The 19,889-nt window shown below is 46.6% G+C and overlaps 1 protein-coding gene across 7 annotated transcripts in view; it reads left to right on the plus strand.

Annotated features, from left to right (window-relative positions):
* The window catches only part of LOC148473245 (uncharacterized), a 50,981-nt gene extending 31,412 nt beyond the window's left edge, over positions 1-19,569 (plus strand). For all 7 annotated transcript variants that reach the window (XM_088459867.1, XM_088459868.1, XM_088459864.1 and 4 more), the window contains one exon: positions 17,551-19,569. In XM_088459867.1, the coding sequence (XP_088315993.1) occupies positions 17,551-19,097 (1,547 nt within the window). In that variant the 3' untranslated portion in view covers positions 19,098-19,569. The remainder of the gene's footprint in view (positions 1-17,550) is intronic.
* The last annotated feature ends 320 nt before the right edge of the window (positions 19,570-19,889 follow it).

Here is a 19,889-nt window from a genome sequence, read left to right on the forward strand (position 1 = left end):
AACTTCATCTGATTCAAAATCAGTTGCTTTGAAAAATCTCACATCACTACATTGTAAAGGCGTCCCTAAACATGTTGGATTAATCCGAGATTTTTTTCCATATTTCTGAAATTTCACCAACTTTTTCTGAAATCTACCCTTAGCATTTTTCACATGTTTCAAAAGTTTGCAAAACATTTTTTCTCAATTTTCTTTTTTTAGAAGAAAAAGACAAAACAACATACAATGGGATTTAAGCTAAATCACAATCTTCTTTCTCATAGGAATGAGACAGAGAAAACACAATGAAATATACAGGTCAGCAGAGAAAAAGCAAAACATCATTTTGCACTTTTTTTTTTACAGAATCAGTCAATTGGTCACAAATTATTTAACCCTTCCGATCCCACTTCTGACACCAAGTGCATAACGGTGGGTTTCGTTCTGATCGGAATGAAATAGTACACACATGTGACCAATATGAGTGAGTACAAATGAACACATTTTATTTACAAGTAACAAACAATAAACAAACAACATTCAAAGTATAGAGTATACTCAACTTTTGTTATTCAGATGACACCAGTAATTCATCATCAGCATAAGATGTACTTCATCTTATCTTCTCTCTGGGGAGCCCATCGTTTTCCAACGCCCAGATAATTCACTATACATTGCAGGCACCTCTACTGCAGAGTCTTAGGTCCATACATGAGCTAATGGGTCCTTTGTGTACCTCTGGTTTTTATACCCTAAAATGGGGTGTTGGCTTGCCGGATATTAAGCCCATATCAATTACATACAGTGCTAGGTATCAAGCACTCATTGGTCCAGCATAGCATTGACCAAACTTCTATTGCACATGCTCCGTAAGCACTCAGATGTTCAGACAAAGAGAATACAGTAATGACGTATCCTAATGTCTGGAGATGAACTCTATTTCAAGGCTCCTTTGTATAGAGTCTGGACATCAGTTAATTACCCATAATGCTTAGCATCTCTACACAGCTTACAAATGGTCATTCCAATGGAATGTAGCTAACTGATAAGAACATGTAGGCTATGAATGGCTCATTATACACATGGCAGGTACAAGCTAGGGCCCCTCAAATTATGGCTTATTTGACCCCAAAAGGTCATTTAACCATTCTCTGGAAAAACAGCAACTGTATTAAGACAATCTCATTTCAAACCTCAAAGATGCCTAGTAAGGGGTATAGGTGTGTGTTACAACTAGGGGTGAGCGGGTTCGGATTTCTGAAATCCGAACCCCCCCGAGCCCCCCCGATCCGAGTCCGATCCGAGTCAGGCTCGACTTTTCCCGCCTGACTCGGATCTGAAATCGAGGCAAAACGTCATCATCCCGCCTTCCGAGTCTCGCGGGTTTTGGATCCTATATAAGGTACCCGCGTCGGCGCCATTTTCTCACTCGGCTGTGGACAGTGAAGAGGGAGGGTGGGAGTTAGGGCTGTGTAGTGTAGTGTAGTGTAGTGCTGCTGTTGTCCACTACTTCAAAGTCCATAGGGGCTGGCTGTGTTGTGCTGCTGTTGTTAATAGGGGCTGTGTCCACTACTTCAAAGTCCATAGGGGCTGGCTGGACTGTGTTGTGCAGTCAGTTCTCCATAGGGGCTGTGTCCACTCCAAAGTCCTGTGCAGTGTCCCAGTCCTAAAGGAGTGCTGTAGTGTTGTCCAGGGGGTGCTCTGTCCATCAGGGGTGCTCCCCCCAAGTGCTAAAAAAATAATATATTTTCTGTGTTTGTGAATTGTGTGCGCAGTAGCCGCACGTGCATCAACAAAGTAGTGCCAAGCGTGCGCCTGTGTCATAAGTAAAGGGCCGGCTGGCTTGACCGTTAAAGGGTGCTGTAACCCCCGAAAGTACACTCCAGTCCAAACCAAAAAAAAATTATTTTCTGTGTTTGTGAATTGTGTGCGCAGTAGCCGCACGTGCATCAACAAAGTAGTGCCAAGCGTGCGCCTGTGTCATAAGTAAAGGGCCGGCTGGCTTGACCGTTAAGGGTGCTGTAACCCCCGAAAGTACACTCCAGTCCAAACCAAAAAAAAAATTATTTTCTGTGTTTGTGAATTGTGTGCGCAGTAGCCGCACGTGCATCAACAAAGTAGTGCCAAGCGTGCGCCTGTGTCATAAGTAAAGGGCCGGCTGGCTTGACCATTAAAGGGTGCTGTAACCCCCAAAGTACACTCCAGTCCAAACCAAAAAAAAAATTATTTTCTGTGTTTGTGAATTGTGTGCGCAGTAGCCGCACGTGCATCAACAAAGTAGTGCCAAGCGTGCGCCTGTGTCATAAGTAAAGGGCCGGCTGGCTTGACCGTTAAAGGGTGCTGTAACCCCCGAAAGTACACTCCAGTCCAAACCAAAAAAAAATTATTTTCTGTGTTTGTGAATTGTGTGCGCAGTAGCCGCACGTGCATCAACAAAGTAGTGCCAAGCGTGCGCCTGTGTCATAAGTAAAGGGCCGGCTGGCTTGACCGTTAAAGGGTGCTGTAACCCCCTAAGTACACTCCAGTCCAAACCAAAAAAAAAATTATTTTCTGTGTTTGTGAATTGTGTGCGCAGTAGCCGCACGTGCATCAACAAAGTAGTGCCAAGCGTGCGCCTGTGTCATAAGTAAAGGGCCGGCTGGCTTGACCGTTAAAGGGTGCTGTAACCCCCGAAAGTACACTCCAGTCCAAACCAAAAAAAAATTATTTTCTGTGTTTGTGAATTGTGTGCGCAGTAGCCGCACGTGCATCAACAAAGTAGTGCCAAGCGTGCGCCCGTGTCATAAGTAAAGGGCCGGCTGGCTTGACCGTTAAAGGGTGCTGTAACCCCCGAAAGTACACTCCAGTCCAAACCAAAAAAAAATTATTTTCTGTGTTTGTGAATTGTGTGCGCAGTAGCCGCACGTGCATCAACAAAGTAGTGCCAAGCGTGCGCCTGTGTCATAAGTAAAGGGCCGGCTGGCTTGACCGTTAAAGGGTGCTGTAACCCCCGAAAGTACACTCCAGTCCAAACCAAAAAAAAATTATTTTCTGTGTTTGTGAATTGTGTGCGCAGTAGCCGCACGTGCATCAACAAAGTAGTGCCAAGCGTGCGCCTGTGTCATAAGTAAAGGGCCGGCTGGCTTGACCGTTAAAGGGTGCTGTAACCCCCGAAAGTACACTCCAGTCCAAACCCAAAAAAAATTATTTTCTGTGTTTGTGAATTGTGTGCGCAGTAGCCGCACGTGCATCAACAAAGTAGTGCCAAGCGTGCGCCCGTGTCATAAGTAAAGGGCCGGCTGGCTTGACCGTTAAAGGGTGCTGTAACCCCCGAAAGTACACTCCAGTCCAAACCAAAAAAAAATTATTTTCTGTGTTTGTGAATTGTGTGCGCAGTAGCCGCACGTGCATCAACAAAGTAGTGCCAAGCGTGCGCCTGTGTCATAAGTAAAGGGCCGGCTGGCTTGACCGTTAAAGGGTGCTGTAACCCCCGAAAGTACACTCCAGTCCAAACCAAAAAAAAATTATTTTCTGTGTTTGTGAATTGTGTGCGCAGTAGCCGCACGTGCATCAACAAAGTAGTGCCAAGCGTGCGCCTGTGTCATAAGTAAAGGGCCGGCTGGCTTGACCGTTAAGGGTGCTGTAACCCCCGAAAGTACACTCCAGTCCAAACCAAAAAAAAATTATTTTCTGTGTTTAGCCGCACGTATATATCAAATCGATATAACATAAATGGAGGACCAAACTTTCTCCGATAAAAATAAAATAGAGAAAGATCAAGAACCACTTCCTCCTAGTGCTGAAGCTGCTGCCACTAGTCATGACATAGACGATAACATGCCATCAACGTCGTCTGCCAAGGCCGATGCCCAATGTCATAGTAGAGGGCACATACAATCCCAAATGGCAAAGTTCAGGAAAATGACCTTGAAAAAGACATTTAAATCAGCTGAAGAGAAACGTAAACTTGCCAATATGCCATTTACGACACGGAGTGGCAAGGAACGGCTAAGGTCGATCCCTAGTATGTTCATGACTAGTGGTTCAGCTTCACATGACGATGGAAGCCCTCCTCCCACTAAAAAAATCAAAAGAGTTAAGCTGGCAAAAGCACAGCGAAGAACTGTGCTTTCTAAGAAGATATCACAAATCCCCAAGGAGAGTCCAAGTGTGGTGGTGGTTGCGATGCCTGACCTTCCCAGCACTGGACGGGAAGAGGTGGCTCTTTCCACCATTTGCACGCCCCCTGCAAGTGCTGAAAGGAGCACCCACAGTCCACTTGCTGATATGCAAATTGAAGATGTCACTGTTGAAGTACAACAGGATGAGGATACTGGTGTAGCTGGCGCTGAGGAGGAAGTTGGCGAGGAGGATTCTGATGGTGATGTGGTTTGTTTAAATCAGGCTCCGGGGGAGACAGTTGTTGTCCGTGGGATGAAAAAGCCCATCACGGTCATGCCTGGGCAGAAGACCAAACATTCCACCTCTTTGGTCTGGCAATATTTCTATCCAAATCCGGACAACAACTGTCTTGCCATATGTAAAGGTGAAATAAGTAGGGGTAGGGACGTCAACCACCTAGGAACATCCTCCCTTATACGGCACCTGCAGCGCGTTCATAAAAAGTTACTGTCAAGTTCAGAAACTTTGGCTAAGACCGTAAGCAGTCCAGGGACACCTAAATCCCGTTGTCCTGTTGTATCCAAGCGCCTGCAAACCACACCATCAACTCCCTCCTCGTCAATTTCCTCCTTAGTCAGGATCGGAAGTAGTCCTGCAGGCCATGTCACTGGCATGACTGACTCTCCTATCCGGGATTCCTCTGGAGGATCCTGCATTGCTACGCCTACTGCTGCCGCTGCTGCTGTTGCTGCTGCTGGGAGTCGTTCATCATCCCAGAGAGGAAGTAGGAACACCACTACTTTTACTAAACAATTGACCCTCCAACAGTCCTTAGCGAGGAGGATGAAGTACGACAGCAGTCATCCTGAAGCAAAACGTATAACTGAGGCCTTGACTGCTATGTTGGTGTTAGACGTGCGTCCGGTATCCGCCATTAGTGCAGTGGGATTTAGACAATTGATGGAGGTAGTGTGTCCCCGGTTCCAAATCCCGTCTAGATTCCACTTCACTAGGCAGGCGATACCGAGACTGTACAGAAACGTCAGAAAAAGTGTCCTCAGTGTCCTGAAAAATGCCGTTGTACACAATGTCCACTTAACCACGGACATGTGGACAAGTGGAACAGGGCAGACTAAGGACTATATGACTGTGACAGCCCACTGGGTAGATGTATCACCTTACGCAGCAACAGCAGCAGCGTCACCAGTAGCAGCATCTCAGAAACGCCAGCTCGTTACAAGGCAGGCTACGCTGTGTATCACCGGTTTCAGTAAGAGGCACACCGCCGACAACCTCTTAGAGAAACTGAGGGAAATCATCGCCCAGTGCCTTACCCCACTTAGACTCTCCTGGGGATTTGTGATATCTGACAACGCCACCAATATTGTGCGGGCATTACATCTGGGCAAATTCCAGCACGTCCCATGTTTTGCTCACACAATAAACTTGGTGGTGCAGAATTTTCTGAAAAGCGACAGGGGCGTGCAGGAGACGCTTTGGGTGGCCCGAAAAATTTCTGGCCACTTTCGCCATTCAGCGACTGCGTGCCGAAGACTGGAGCGCCAGCAAACACTCTTGAACCTGCCCCGCCATCACCTGAAGCAAGAGGTTGTGACGCGGTGGAACTCAACCCTCTATATGCTTCAGAGGATGGAGGAGCAGCAAAAGGCCATACAAGCCTATACATCCACCTATGACATAGGCAAAGGAGGGGGTATGCACCTGACTCAAGCGCAGTGGAGAATGATTTCCGTGTTGTGCAAGGTTCTCCAGCCCTTCGAACTTGCCACACGTGAAGTCAGTTCAGACACAGCCAGCTTGAGTCAGGTCATTCCCCTCATCAGGCTTTTGCAGAAGCAGCTGGAGAAAGTGAAGGAGGAGCTAAGACGGAGCGATTCCGCTCGGCATGTGGGACTTGTGGATGAAGCCCTTCATTCGCTTTGCCAGGATTCCAGGGTGGTCAATCTGTTGAAATCAGACCACTACATTTTGGCCACCGTGCTTGATCCTAGGTTTAAAGCCTATGTGGTGTCTCTCTTTCCGGCCGACACAAGCCTGCAGAGGTGCAAAGACCTGCTGGTGAACACACTGTCAGCTGAAGCGGAACGTGACACGTCAACGGCTCCTTCTTCATTTTCTCCCGCAACTGGGGCTGCCAGGAAAAAACTTAGGTATCCTAAGCAACCCGCTGACGGTGATGCAGGGCAGGCAGGACCAAGTTTGGACATCTGGTCTGGACTGAAGGACCTGGCAACAATTTCTGACATGTCTACTGTCACTGCATATGATACTGTCACCATTGACAGAATGGTGGAGGATTACATCGGTGACAGCATCCAAGTAGGCATGTCAGACAGTCCATACCTGTACTGGCAGGAAAAAGAGGCAATTTGGAGGCCCCTGTACAAGCTGGCTCTATTTTACCTGAGTTGCCCCCCCTCCAGTGTGTACTCCGAAAGAGTGTTTAGTGCAGCCGGGAACCTTGTCAGCGAAAGGCGTAGGAGGTTGCTTCCACAGAATGTGGAGAAGATGATGTTCATCAAAATGAATTATCAGCTCTTCCAGGGAGACCAGCCTCCAGAAGGTACAGAGGGACCTGTGGTGGTGGATTCAAGTGGGGACGAGTTAATACTTTGTGAGGATGAGGATGTACACACTGAAGAGGGTGAGGAATCGGTGGATGAGGAGGATGAGGATGACATCTTGCCTCCGTAGAGCCAGTTTGTGCAGGGACACATTAATTTCCAGCTTGTTTTGTGGGGGCCCAAACGAACCAATCATTTCAGCCACAGTTGTGTGGCAGACCCTGGCGCTGAAATGATTGATTTGTTAAAGTGTGCATGTCCTGTTTATACAACATAAGGGTGGGTGGGAGGGCCCAAGGACAATTCCATCTTGCACTTCTTTTTTTTCTTTGCATTATGTACAGTTTGGGGCCTAGTTTTTCTAACTGCCATCCTGTCTGCCACTGCAGTGTCACTCCTAGATGGGTCACGTGTTTGTGCCGCCCACTCGTGTCGCTTAGCATAGTCATCCAGCTACCTCGGTGCAACCTTTTGGACATGAAAACACTATTGTGAGGTGTGAGGTGTTCAGAATAGACTGGAAATGAGTGGAAATTAAGGTTATTGAGGTTAATAATAGCATAGGAGCAGAGAAACCAACAAATTCTGTGATTTTAGCTGTTTTTATGCTTTTTAAAAAAAAAATACAGATCCAAAACACAAAACCCAGAACCCAAAACACGGAAGGGTGGTTTTGGCAAAACCAATCCAGATCCAAAACACGAAGAAAGATCCAGATCCAAAACCAAAACACAAAACACGAAAAGTGGCCGGTGCACACCCCTAGTTACAACTTATATGCCTATGTAGAAATTAACTATTTCACCACTGGTAACAAGTCTGTACACCAAACCTCTTCTATTTTACTACTTTCTGACCCAAACTTATACTTCAGCATTTTCATAATTGTCAAATGTATATTTTGCCTGTATACTATCTAGACTCCAATTTGAACCTTAGGGTAATTACATCTGTGCAATACATGATTACATTAAGGTTCAAATAGTAGTTTAGGTCATGAGATAGTAGCAAACATGTACATTATGGCAACAGGAAGTGTAATGTGTGACAGCTGCATGTGGTTACAGGTAATTATCGCATTGTAGTGGGTGACTGCAGCATGGGGTAATTGGGGTAATGCAATCTAGTTGGTGAATTAGAATTGCTTAATATATTTTGTCATACTCCACTTTTTAAAGACCATTTAAAGAGGAATAATTTAATTGTAAAAAATTTAATGTAGTGTACAGTATATGACAATAGGGTTATTTAAATACGGTCATGTATTCTATAGTAACTAATGCTCAGTGCTATTAATCCTCACCCCCAAGGCAAAGGAGATGAGTGGGCCTTTGTGCAGCACGCCCCCTCCCCCAGGGCCGTAACTAGGGTAGTGCGACCTGTGCCATGGCACAGGGCACCATAGGGCAGGGGGCGCTGTTCTGCTCTGTCAATTTTCTGTTTATTATCATTCTCACTTGTAGCTTCCTCTTCTTTTATCCCCAGCATCTCCTGGCCTCTTATATCTCTTCCCTAGTCCTTCCCCATGTAGCCATGGGCCTTTTTCGGATCTTATGTCCCTATTTGAAAAATGGGGGGGGGGGGGGGGGGGCGCCGATGCTCTTTCTGGCACAGGGCACAAAAATCAACAAACTAATGATACTGGCGCTTATCAAGAAAATAATAAATAAATTAATTGAATACACAGATGTCTGTAATTAATTAAATTGAAGCAGCAAGTCTTAAACTATGGGATTTGTGAATACCCAAAAGAGACAGAACTTGAATTATTCACAGACTGCACTAATACGCCTTATTAGTGCTTAGATCACAGGACTCATGCATCAAAAAACAGTCATGGCTCCAAACATGTATATATGGAAATAATGTGTCAAGTGCAGTTTTGTCTGATCAGATGCCGCTGTATATCAATGATACCTGTCCATAGTCTATTAGGCTGTGCAGCGCTGCAGTGTTTGGAGGAGGATGGCTTTCCCAGAGACTGTCGGCGGGTGCCAGTTGAGGGTTGACGTTGCCTCAGCAATTGCTACTGTCTCCCTTGGCGGCTGTGCAGCCCGCTATACTTGCTGGGTTAAAGCCAATTTAAAGTCACCACCTTGTGTTGCCTGGAATACCGCTCGGCAGAACGGGAAACGGCTGTTGAAGCGCGGATATGGTACATCCGATATGGAGCGTCCGTATGCAAATGACACCTTTAGAATGGGGGAAGTCCTCTGACGTGTTTCGCCCCTTGCAACGGGGGCTTTTTCAAAGGGCACAAAAATGTCTAGTTACGGCTCTGCCCTCCCCATACCTGTGATGACGGGGTCAGAGGTTGGTTGTGTCTGTGCGGCTGCCCTCTCTCCTATTCTGGGATATACACAGGAGTTAGACATTCACTATGTTAAAACCTGAATGCCGGTGCCAGGATCCTGACATGGTTGTAATGCTACGTAAAGCATTTTAACCATACGGGCATTCTAACTTTAGACATGCCAGCTATGTATTCAGAAAGATGGTGAAACCACAGAGCGGTGCAGAGTCGTCATTCCAAATACTTTGCTGGAAACGTGGTCGTTGCTTTGTGGCGCCATCTTTTCAGATACATAGCCGGAAAGATGACCCTCCTCTGTGAGCTAGAGTAGTGCAGTGGCCAGCTGCATGAATATCGGCAAGTTTCCGGGTGCAGGGTGTGCAGCGCAGAGTCCCCCATACCCAATCACTGCTGCCCCTGCAGTATTAATATTAATTTATCATCATATTATTTGTTACTTATGCGCACAAAGGACACTTCAACTTCACTATGCAGCTAGTGTTTCTGTTTACCCTTATTTCTCCTTCATCCACTAGGGGACACTGGAGCTTCATGATAGTGGGTATAGACGGTGGGTTGAGTTGAGCCTGGCACTTTAAAAATCTACAAGTGTGACTGGCTCCTCCCCCTCTATGCACAATCAGCCACAGTTTTTAGAATGTGCCCAAGTAGAGCCGGTGCACAGGGGCTGTCTCCAGCCCTTAAATTATATTATATTAATTTTAATAACGGAAACAAGCAAGAGGACAGGCAGACTGTTGGCTGTGACAGTCTGCCTGCTTCGTGGGAGCCGCCAGAGAGGGTACCACACGGCTACTGCAGCCTGTGTCCGGTCACCCTATGGAGGGGAGGCTGCTTTTTGGCAGTTAAGGAGTCATCAGACTCAGCGGGGCCCGCCACAGGTAACACTGGCTTGTGTCCGGGTCCCCGCTCTCCCCTCACTACCCAGCGCTCTGGCCGCAGCAGCCCGGTAAGTAGCACACCTCTCCTGACTAGCAGGAGAGGTGAAAATAATCTGCTGGGTTTTTTAACAGCGCGCGGCTGTCAGTGCCATGCTGGTGTTTGCGGAAGAACACCGGCGCTGGTTGTTAGGTAGGCGTGGCTGCTGGCCCCCGCAGTTCAGCGCGGCTGAGATGCATTAAGTGTAAGCCGCTCGCATATAATAGCGGCGGCCATTAAGAAAGGGGGCGGAGCTTATAGGTCCCTCCTCCTCTTCCTCCTTCACTGCCTGGGCTAGTTTGGCGCGCTCTGATAAGGGAGTGGCGCCTCAGTAGAGCTAGAGGCTCCCTGAAGGCACTGACTGAGGGGGAGAAGACTGACAGGGGGTCTGTAATTACAGTAAGGTAGTTTTGACTACCTTCTGTTTTCTATTGAGTAGCATTATTAAGGAAATTCTGCTCCCTTATGTTGCACTGTCTGCCCCTGTTACTGAGATGCATTATTATTGAAATTCTGCTTCTCCCTATACTCCTTCTGCATTCCTGAGTTGTATGTGGTTTCTGTCTGTGAGTAAATGATGACATCCAGGACAGAAAAAGCTGCTTCACAAAAGCTGTTTGCCTGCACTAAGTGCAGGAAAAATTTTACCCATGCTCGCTCCGAAGGGTCTTCCCTGTGCGAGACGCGTGAAGCAGAGAGTGCTAGCACGCAGTCTGTCACTCCCTCCTTCATAAATAGTTTGGCAGGGGTCATGGCGGATCTTTCTTCTGAATTAGCCGCTTCCCGTACGGAACGGGAGGCCGCCAGAGATCTACCTAGCACATCTCACCCTTCTTTTCTAGGAACAGAACCAGCGTGGGCTCAGAATTTAGTCCGCTCGGTGAATAGCCTTGCTCAGGTTATGGGTTCTGCGTCTAAAGCTCCTGAAGCTACGGTAAGTCGCTCATCTAAGAAGAGGGCTCTTCCGGCGGTTCTCCAATCGGATGAGGATTCGGCAGCGGATCACTCGTCTCAGGAGGAAGGGGAGATGCTGGACGAATCAGACGTAGAGACTTACTCACAAGAACCTGAGGCAATGCAAGGTATTGATGCACTCATCCTAGCGGTGAGGGAAGTTCTTAAGATTTCTGGCCCGGAAGCTCCAGAATCGTTAGAAGACTCCTTATTTGCCAGAACACAGAAGATTGCTGTCACATTCCCTGTTTCTCTCCAGTTGGATGAACAGATGACGGCAGCCTGGCAGAATCCGGACCGTAAATTCCAGATTCCTAAGCGTTTTTTCTCTCTTTACCCGTTTCCTGCGGAAAATAGAAAGAGGTGGGAGACCCCACCACCTGTGGATTCTTCGGTTTCTCGGTTGTCAAAGAAGACCACGTTACCTGTTCCAGGAGCTACTACATTGAAGGAAGCCTCAGAGCGGAGATTAGAAACCACTTTGAAATCCATTTATACGGCTGCAGGTGCGCTTCTCCGGCCGGCCTTGGTAGGATCTTGGGTCAACAAGGCTGTGGAAAAATGGGCGGAACAATTGACTGAGGGTCTTAAATCCAACACTCCGCGGGCAGATCTGATTACCTTGGCAGAACATATTCAGGAATCTGCAGTATACTTAGGAGACGCCTCCAGAGATATCGGCCAGGTAGGCGCTAGGATTTCTGCTTTGGCAGTCTCTGCTCGCCGGGCACTTTGGCTTCGTGCCTGGCAAGCGGATGCTGAGTCAAAAAGAGCAGTGGAAGCTCTTCCTTTCACAGGCGATATTTTATTTGGTCCAGAGCTGGACAAGTGGATCTCGCTGGCCACTGGAGGTAAGAGTACTTTTCTACCTTCATCAGCACCTCCTCTGCGTCGCTCGTTTAGGGGACCTTCCTTTCGTTCCTTTCGAGCATCTGCAAGATTTCAGGGACGATCGCGAGGTTCGTCTTCAGCGGGGTGAGGAGGCCGTGCTAGAGGATGTCAAGCAACTAACGCCCGCCGTCCAGATCCCAAGCCAGCAGACAAGCCTGTGGCATGACTGGCTCCCATCCCATCTCGGAAATCCGAAGGTGGGGGCTCGTCTCCAGCATTTCTCGGAGGTTTGGAGACGGACTCCAGACACTTGGGTTCGGAATCTGGTATCTCAAGGATACAAGATCGAGTTCGCTTTCACTACTCCTGTGCGTTATTTTACAAAAGGTTTGCCTGTCGATCCCTTGAAGCAACTAATTTTGCGTCAAGCGATCGAGAAATTTTTGCTGGCCGAGGTTCTTGTTGCGGTTCCCACTGCACAAAGACAACAAGGGTTTTACTCAAACCTTTTTGTGGTTCCGAAACCGGATGGGTCAGTCAGACCCATTCTGAATCTGAAATCCTTGAACCAGTATCTTTCATTTCACAGGTTCAAGATGGAGTCTCTCCATTCTGTCATTGCGGGACTAGAGGCAGGAGAGTTTCTGGTGTCGATAGATATCAAGGACGCCTATCTGCATGTCCCAATTTGGGTTCCTCACCAGGCTTTCCTCAGATTTCCATCAAGGAAGCTCATTACCAGTTTCAGGCCCTGCCGTTCGGTTTCTCGTCAGCTCCCAGGGTATTCACCAAAGTGATGGCCGTCATGGTGTCTCACTTGCGCTCTCGGGGGGTGACGATCGTTCCGTACCTAGACTATTTACTCATCAAGGCTCCGACGGCAGAAGTCCTTTTACACCAAGTGTCCCTTACACATCAGATTCTCATTCAACATGGATGGATTGTGAACTTCCAGAAGTCTCAGTTGATGCCGTCCCAGAGACTCCAGTTCCTAGGAATGATTCTAGACACTGTTCTGCTTCATATATTCTTGCCAAGGGACAAGGTCTTAGCCATACAGGAGCTGGTTCGTTTGGTGCTCAGACCCAGGAAAGTGTCTGTGCATCTTTGCATCCGTCTCCTGGGAAGAATGGTGGCTTCCTTCGAGGCCATACAATTCAGCAGATTTCACTCCAGAATTTTTCAACTGGATCTTCTGTCTCAATGGTCCGGGTCCCACCGACAGATGCATCGGCTGGTGCGTCTGTCTCCCCGGACCCACATATCCTTTCTCTATTGGCTTCGGATGGAGCATCTGTTAGCGGGTCGGCGCTTCGGGATTTGGAATTGGTCCTTGGTCACCACGGACGCCAGCCTCCGCGGATGGGGAGTTGTGGTTCTGGACAATCACTTCCAGGGGCTTTGGTCGCAGCAGGAATCCCTCTTACCAATCAATGTTCTCAAACTGCGGATAGTCTACAGAGCTTTGATACAGGCTGCTCCTCTGTTACGAAGACTTCCGGTTCGGATACAATCCGACAACGCCACGGCAGTGGCATACATAAATCGCCAAGGAGGAACCCGCAGTCGTCTGGCAATGAGAGAAGCCAGTCGCATCCTTCTGTGGGCAGAAAAACACGTAGAGGTCATTTCCACAGTATTTATTCCGGGAGTCGACAACTGGGAAGCGGACTACCTCAGTCGTCAGGATCTTCATCCCGGGGAGTGGTCCCTTCATCCCGAGGTCTTTCATCAACTTGTTTGCAGATGGGGGAAACCACAGATAGACCTGATGGCATCACGGATAAATCAACTACCCCTTTACTGCTCCAGGACCATGGATCCGGCAGCGGTGGGAGCAGATGCTTTACTGATCCCTTGGCCGTACAGCCTTGTGTACCTGTTTCCACCGTCTCTGCTTCTCCCACGGATTCTCAAGCGGATCAAACGAGAGTCGTCCACCGTCATCCTAGTGGCTCCGGATTGGCCTCGCCGGGTTTGGTACACCGATCTATTATTCCTTCTGGCAGATGAACCTTGGCCTCTTCCGCTACGATCGGACCTTCTACAACAGGGTCCATGTGTGTACCCGGATTTATGGCGGCTTCGTTTAACGGCGTGGCTATTGAGACCGCCATCCTAAGAAGCCATGGTGTTCCTAGGTCGGTCATTCCTACCATGCTTAGGGCTAGAAAACCGGTAACATCAGCGCATTATCATCGCATTTGGAGGGCTTATATCTCCTGGTGTGAAGGTCGTGGATCTTCTACTTCCTCTTTTCATTTACCGCGTCTTCTTCTTTTTCTTCAAAAAGGCCTTGATGCGGGCCTACGCTTGGGATCGCTTAAAGTGCAGATTTCTACTCTTTTACTATTTTTTTCCAGCGTTGCCTAGCTCTGATTCCGGAGGTTCAGACCTTTTTTTCAAGGGGTACTTAGAATTCAGCCCCCCTTTGTGCCACCCACGGCTCCTTGGGACCTGAATCTTGTTTTATCTTTTCTTCAGTCATCCACCTTTGCAGGATGTGGAATTGAAGTATTTGACTTGGAAGATGATCCTTTTATTGGCCCTGGCTTCGGCCAGACGAGTGTCTGAACTTGGAGCCTTGTCCTGCCGTTCCCCTTACTTGATTTTTCACGAAGATCGGGCGGAACTTCGTACCCGCCCTTCCTTTTTGCCCAAGGTGGTCTCGGAGTTTCATCTGAATCAGCCGATTGTAGTACCAGCGTTGTCGGACTCTTCCGGGGATTCTCGCTCCTTGGATGTGGTTCGGGCAATTCGCATTTATGTGGCCCGTACTGAGGGCCTACGTAAATCAGAGGCTCTGTTCGTCCTTTATGATGCCAATCGGCGTGGCTGGCCTGCGTCTAAGCAGACTTTGGCCAGGTGGATTCGTCTGACTATTCGTCAGGCATATGTTGCTTCTGCTCGACCACCGCCGGTATCCATTTCTGCGCATTCTACGCGCTCTGTGGGTACTTCTTGGGCGGCACGTACAGGTGTCTCAGCTTCACAGCTTTGTAGAGCAGCTACGTGGTCTTTGGTTCATACTTTTGTACGTTTCTACAGATTTGACACTTTTGCGGCTTCTGCTTCAAATTTTGGTCGCAGTGTCTTGCAGGGCGTTCAGCACTCTCCCCCCCAGGAGGGTAGCTTAAGGATGATCCCACTGTCCTGAAGCTCCAGTGTCCCCTAGTGGATGAAGGAGATAACAGGATTTTGGTACTTACCGTTAAATTAATTTCTCCGATTCCACAGGGGACACTGGACGCCCACCCAGTGCTTCTTGCCTGTTATCAGTTACTTGTTCTGCTTCAGTTCTGTTGCAGTTTGGTCTGTTCTCATTGTGTGACTGTTTATCCCTGCAGCCTGCTGTGTTCTTGCAGTGTGTCAGTATGTTGGATTGTTTCTTTTCCTGTTCTCCTTCTCTGTTCTTCAGTCTGTTCTCCGTCTCCTCTCGGGCTCAGTTCTTTTAAAATTAATATAATATCATTTAAGGGCTGGAGACAGCCCCTGTGCACCGGCTCTACTCGGGTACATTCTAAAAACTGGGGCTGATGGGGCATAGAGGGGGAGGAGCCAGTCACACTTGTAGATTTTTAAAGTGCCAGGCTCAACTCAACCCACCGTCTATACCCACTATCATGAAGCTCCGGTGTCCCCTGTGGAATCGAAGAAATGGATTTAACGGTAAGTACCAAAATCCTGTTTTCACTAGATCCCAGAACACATGATATAGAGCGTACACACTATGCAGTAACCCCTTGGGGAAGCTTCAACCACATTTTTTTTTTTTTTGTTATTTATGTAAATAGTTAAAAAAAAATATATATATATTTTTTTTTTTTTAAATATGCTGATTTGTTAATTAAAATGATACTGAATTAAGTTTTCATATCTAATGCTTATGCAATTTGCTTTAAAAAAAATAAAAAATTTGGGGACATTAAAAAAAAAAAAAAAAAAAACGATTTTAAAATTTTTTTTATTCAGTTTAGCAGCTTTTAGTGTCTAAAGGCCCCCATACATCAGCAATCTGAAAACCACAATTGAACAATTTGAAGTTTTATTGCCTGATCTTAGGAGTTCCCAATCGAGCAATCTGCGCCCATACATTACAGATCTTTTTCAGTGATTTGCAGATCGATTGCAGAAAACACAGATCGGACAATCTTGAAAGGCCCATCATTTTACTGGTAACGGTCTGCAAATCTGCTGATCATGGCCATACACTAGCAATCTACAGCCACAATCGATCTGTGAAATCCAACATGTTGGACAATCAGATTTAACAATTCCAATCACTTTTTGGTTGCAATCTGCGATCTGTGAAGCCCATACATTGCAGATTTTTATACACAATCGATTGCAAATTGCACGATTGCTGCAATCCATCTCTGATGTATGGGGTCTTTACATGTATCGCCGGAGGGCAGAGTTTTCTTTCCCCCACTCCGCTGGCTGAGAACTTTATACATCTAAAGGCCCCCATACATCAGAGATGGATTGCAGCAATAGTGCAATTTGCAATCGATTGTGTTTAAAAATCTTTCCCTTTTTCAATCGATTGTGGCAATTCTGCAATCGATTGAAATAGGGAAAGATTTTTATACACAATCGATTGCAAATTGCACGATTGCTGTAATTCATCTCTGATGTATGGGGGCCTTTAAGGCCCCCATACATCAGAGATGGATTGCAGCAATCGTGCAATTTGCAATCGATTGTGTATACAAATCTGCAATGTATGGGCTTCACAGATCGCAGATTGCAACCAAAAAGTGATTGGAATTGTTTAATCAGACTGTCCAACATGTTGGATTTCACATATCGATTGGGGCTGTAGATTGCTAGTGTATGGACATGATCAGCAGATTTGCAGACCGTTTCTAGCAAAATGATGGGCCTTTCAAGATTGCCAGATCTGTGTTTGTTGCAATCGATCTGCAAATCACTGAAAAAGATCTGTAGTGTATGGGCGCAGATTGCTCGATTGGGAAATCCTAAGATCGGGCAATAAATCTTCAAATTGTTCAATTGTGGTTTTCAGATTGCTGATGTATGGGGGCCTTTAGTTACTCTATATTACAGCTCCCCCATCATGTATTCGTCACCTTTAGCATGTTCCCACTTTATTTTCTTAAATGTAGTAAAATTTAATTATTTGGGGCGGAAGGGCTAGGGGTTAGGTTGCGGAAGGGAGGGTTAGGGGTTAGGCTATGGGAAGGAAGGGCTAGGGGTTAGGCTGCTGGACGGGAGGGCTAGGGGTTAGGCTGCTGGACGGGAGGGCTAGGGGTTAGGCTGCTGGACGGGAGGGCTAGGGGTTAGGCTGCTGGACGGGAGGGCTAGGGGTTAGGCTGCTGGACGAGAGGGCTAGGGGTTAGGTTGTGGGACGGGAGGGATAGGGTTATGATTGCAGAAATCTGGTATTGTGACCATTCGGATCCAGTACCCAACCCAACAGATTCTGTACTCAACCCAACAGATATGTTAGAGTATGCTTGTTATTGTAAAGAAACACCAAATGCCAAGCATGCAGCATTAACTGCCATTACATCTTCTGAATAAAATTAGTTTAATTAATTTTAAATGAAAGGGCCCATTATGACGTACGGGCGCTACACCATTGTGATGGCATTTGAAAGCCATCAACTGCACCCTGCATCGCCCAATGCATTTTAGCTCTCTGCCGTATAACAGCATGCCGGAAAATGGACAATGTAAGCTCTCTGTATGAACAGGATTTGTGGGCAGTGTACGTCGCTCGTACATCATGCCGGAATGAAACTTAAAACGCAGCTAATTGAAACCAAAAAACTGTGTTGGTTTTTTCTGCGTGCAGGATGGGGAAAGTCTAACTGTTTTTATGTTGTTGTTTTTTTTTGACAGGTGGGCCTGTCGGCCATGTAACACAAGCGCAGTGTCACAAGGCCAATTCCACCGTTGTTCGTTCAAAGGAAAAGAAGAGTAGTTTGCAAAAGCTTAAAAAATCCCAGAAAACAAAGAAATTGGCAGGAAGGAAGCTGAAATCTGTGAAAAAAGTAGATAGGTGTTCAGATTTACTTGTTAAAAGGTATCAAGTAGACACTGGTATTGATACTCTTACTACTCATACGCAGACAGAAATTAACGCTGCTCTTGTTAAAGAGGAATCAACACTTTTCTGCGGTGGAGACCCCTCAAAGACTAACCGCCTGGCAAAACGATGTGCCGAAAACGACTGCAACGCCATTAAGTCTGAGGAGGACTTCATCTCCTGGGAAGAAGGCACTTTTTCAGACTCTGAGACTCCATACACATCTGATACTATTGTAGAAGACTTAAACCTGCAAAAAATCGAAATAGACGGATCCGTGCAGTGCAAGGAGTGTGGCAAAAAGTGTAAAAATAAGTCCGCCTTCATAGCACACTACAAAACTCACACTACACCCAGCAGCTATACATGCCCTCTCTGCAGCAAATGTTTCTCCAAGAGGTCGAGGTTTGTCATTCACCAGAGGAGCCACACGGGGGAAAAATCATTTTCCTGTTCCGAATGTGATAAATCCTTCACCTGCAAGTCCTATCTTGTCCGGCACCAGAGGATTCACACAGGAAAAAGACCATATTCGTGTAACGAATGTGGGAGGCGGTTTTTCGGTAGCACCCACCTTGCACGGCATCGGCGGATGCACACCGGAGAGAAACCGTTCTCATGCCTGGAGTGTGGCAAGAGTTTCACTGACAAGGCCACCGTTCTCAAGCATCAGCTTGTCCACACTGGGGAGAGGCCATTTTCTTGCTCGGAATGTGGGAAGTGCTTTGCCAGCCGAGGGAGCGTCGTTATACACCAGCGCACTCACACAGGAGAGAAACCGTACCAGTGTTCAGAGTGTGGAAGGTGCTTTTCTGACAAGTCGCATCTTCTTAAACATCAGAACACGCACGTAGGGCAAAAGCCATTTTCCTGCTCGGAATGTCAGCGAAGTTTCGCCCGGAACTCGCACCTCATCAGACACCAGCGAACACACACCGGAGAACAACCATATTCATGTCTTGAATGTGGAAAACGCTTCACAAATAAAGTCAACCTTGTCACTCACACCAGGTTCCACACAGGGGAGAAGCCATTTTCCTGTGCTGAATGTGGGAAAAGCTTTGTCTTCAAAGCCCAACTCATCGTACATCAGAGGATCCATACGGGTGAAAAACCTTTTGCTTGTACTTACTGTGAGGCACGATTTACCAATAAAGCTAATCTTGTTAAACATCTGAGGACTCACACAGGGGAGAAACCATTCCCGTGCACTGAATGTGACAAATGTTTCTCTCGTAGGTCTCATCTTGTCATACATATGAAGACTCACACTACAGCCCTGCGATATTCTTGTGATAAATGTGAAAAATGCTTTAAATTTAAGGGTCATCTCAACAGACATTTAAAAAATCATGAATGATGTTAAAGATTGTACTCTCCTTGGTGATTGACGTTTCAGTTGGGAAAATACAAATTGTTGTGGTCTTTTTGTTTAGTGTCTGAGGTAACCATGTTGTCTGCTCACAATGACGGCAGCCATCTTGTGGGCTATAGCAGTATTTATGAGAAGTCGATCAATCTGTTCGTTAGGAGCAAGTGATGTCTATGGATCATGAGGCATGTTGTGCGCATAATAATGTTACATATGTTGGAGAGATTTTTAAAAGAATAGATATTTAGAAAATTTTCTTATGTAAGACTATGAAATGTGGTTAATGGTCCAGTCAAAATTGTGCATCATGAAAGTAACATTTTCAAGGACACGGTTCACAAAATAAGGACTTGCATCATGTGGCAATGAATATTGGTATTACATTAATGGACATCGGAAATGTACTTAAACTGCATTATAAAATATTTATCAAAATAAACCTAACCAACATGAAATATGTTTCTGCTAATTTGATTGCTCGCTAACTTCACATTTTTGAATCTTCCTCACTTCTCTGTCATTCGTTGTATTTTGTAGCTTGTAGTATGAATTTTGTTTGGCTGTGCGCCATAATTAAACTTCTGTTGCTGATGGCTAGTTCCACTTTGTAAGAAAACATTTAAAATTAAACACCCTGCTCGCTCAACACAGACTTCTGCTTGTGGCCTGCTATCAGGCCATCAATTGTTGAGGCCCAATATCCTCATGGGCCCCGGCAGTGCTGAAGAACCCCCATAATTCAGTTAAGATTTCGAGGGATCATTTTCAAAAGCTTTCTTT

The sequence above is a fragment of the Taudactylus pleione genome, unplaced genomic scaffold (genome assembly GCF_031769625.1).
Source record: "Taudactylus pleione unplaced genomic scaffold, aTauple2 ptg000946l, whole genome shotgun sequence".
Classification (NCBI taxonomy): domain Eukaryota; kingdom Metazoa; phylum Chordata; class Amphibia; order Anura; family Myobatrachidae; genus Taudactylus; species Taudactylus pleione.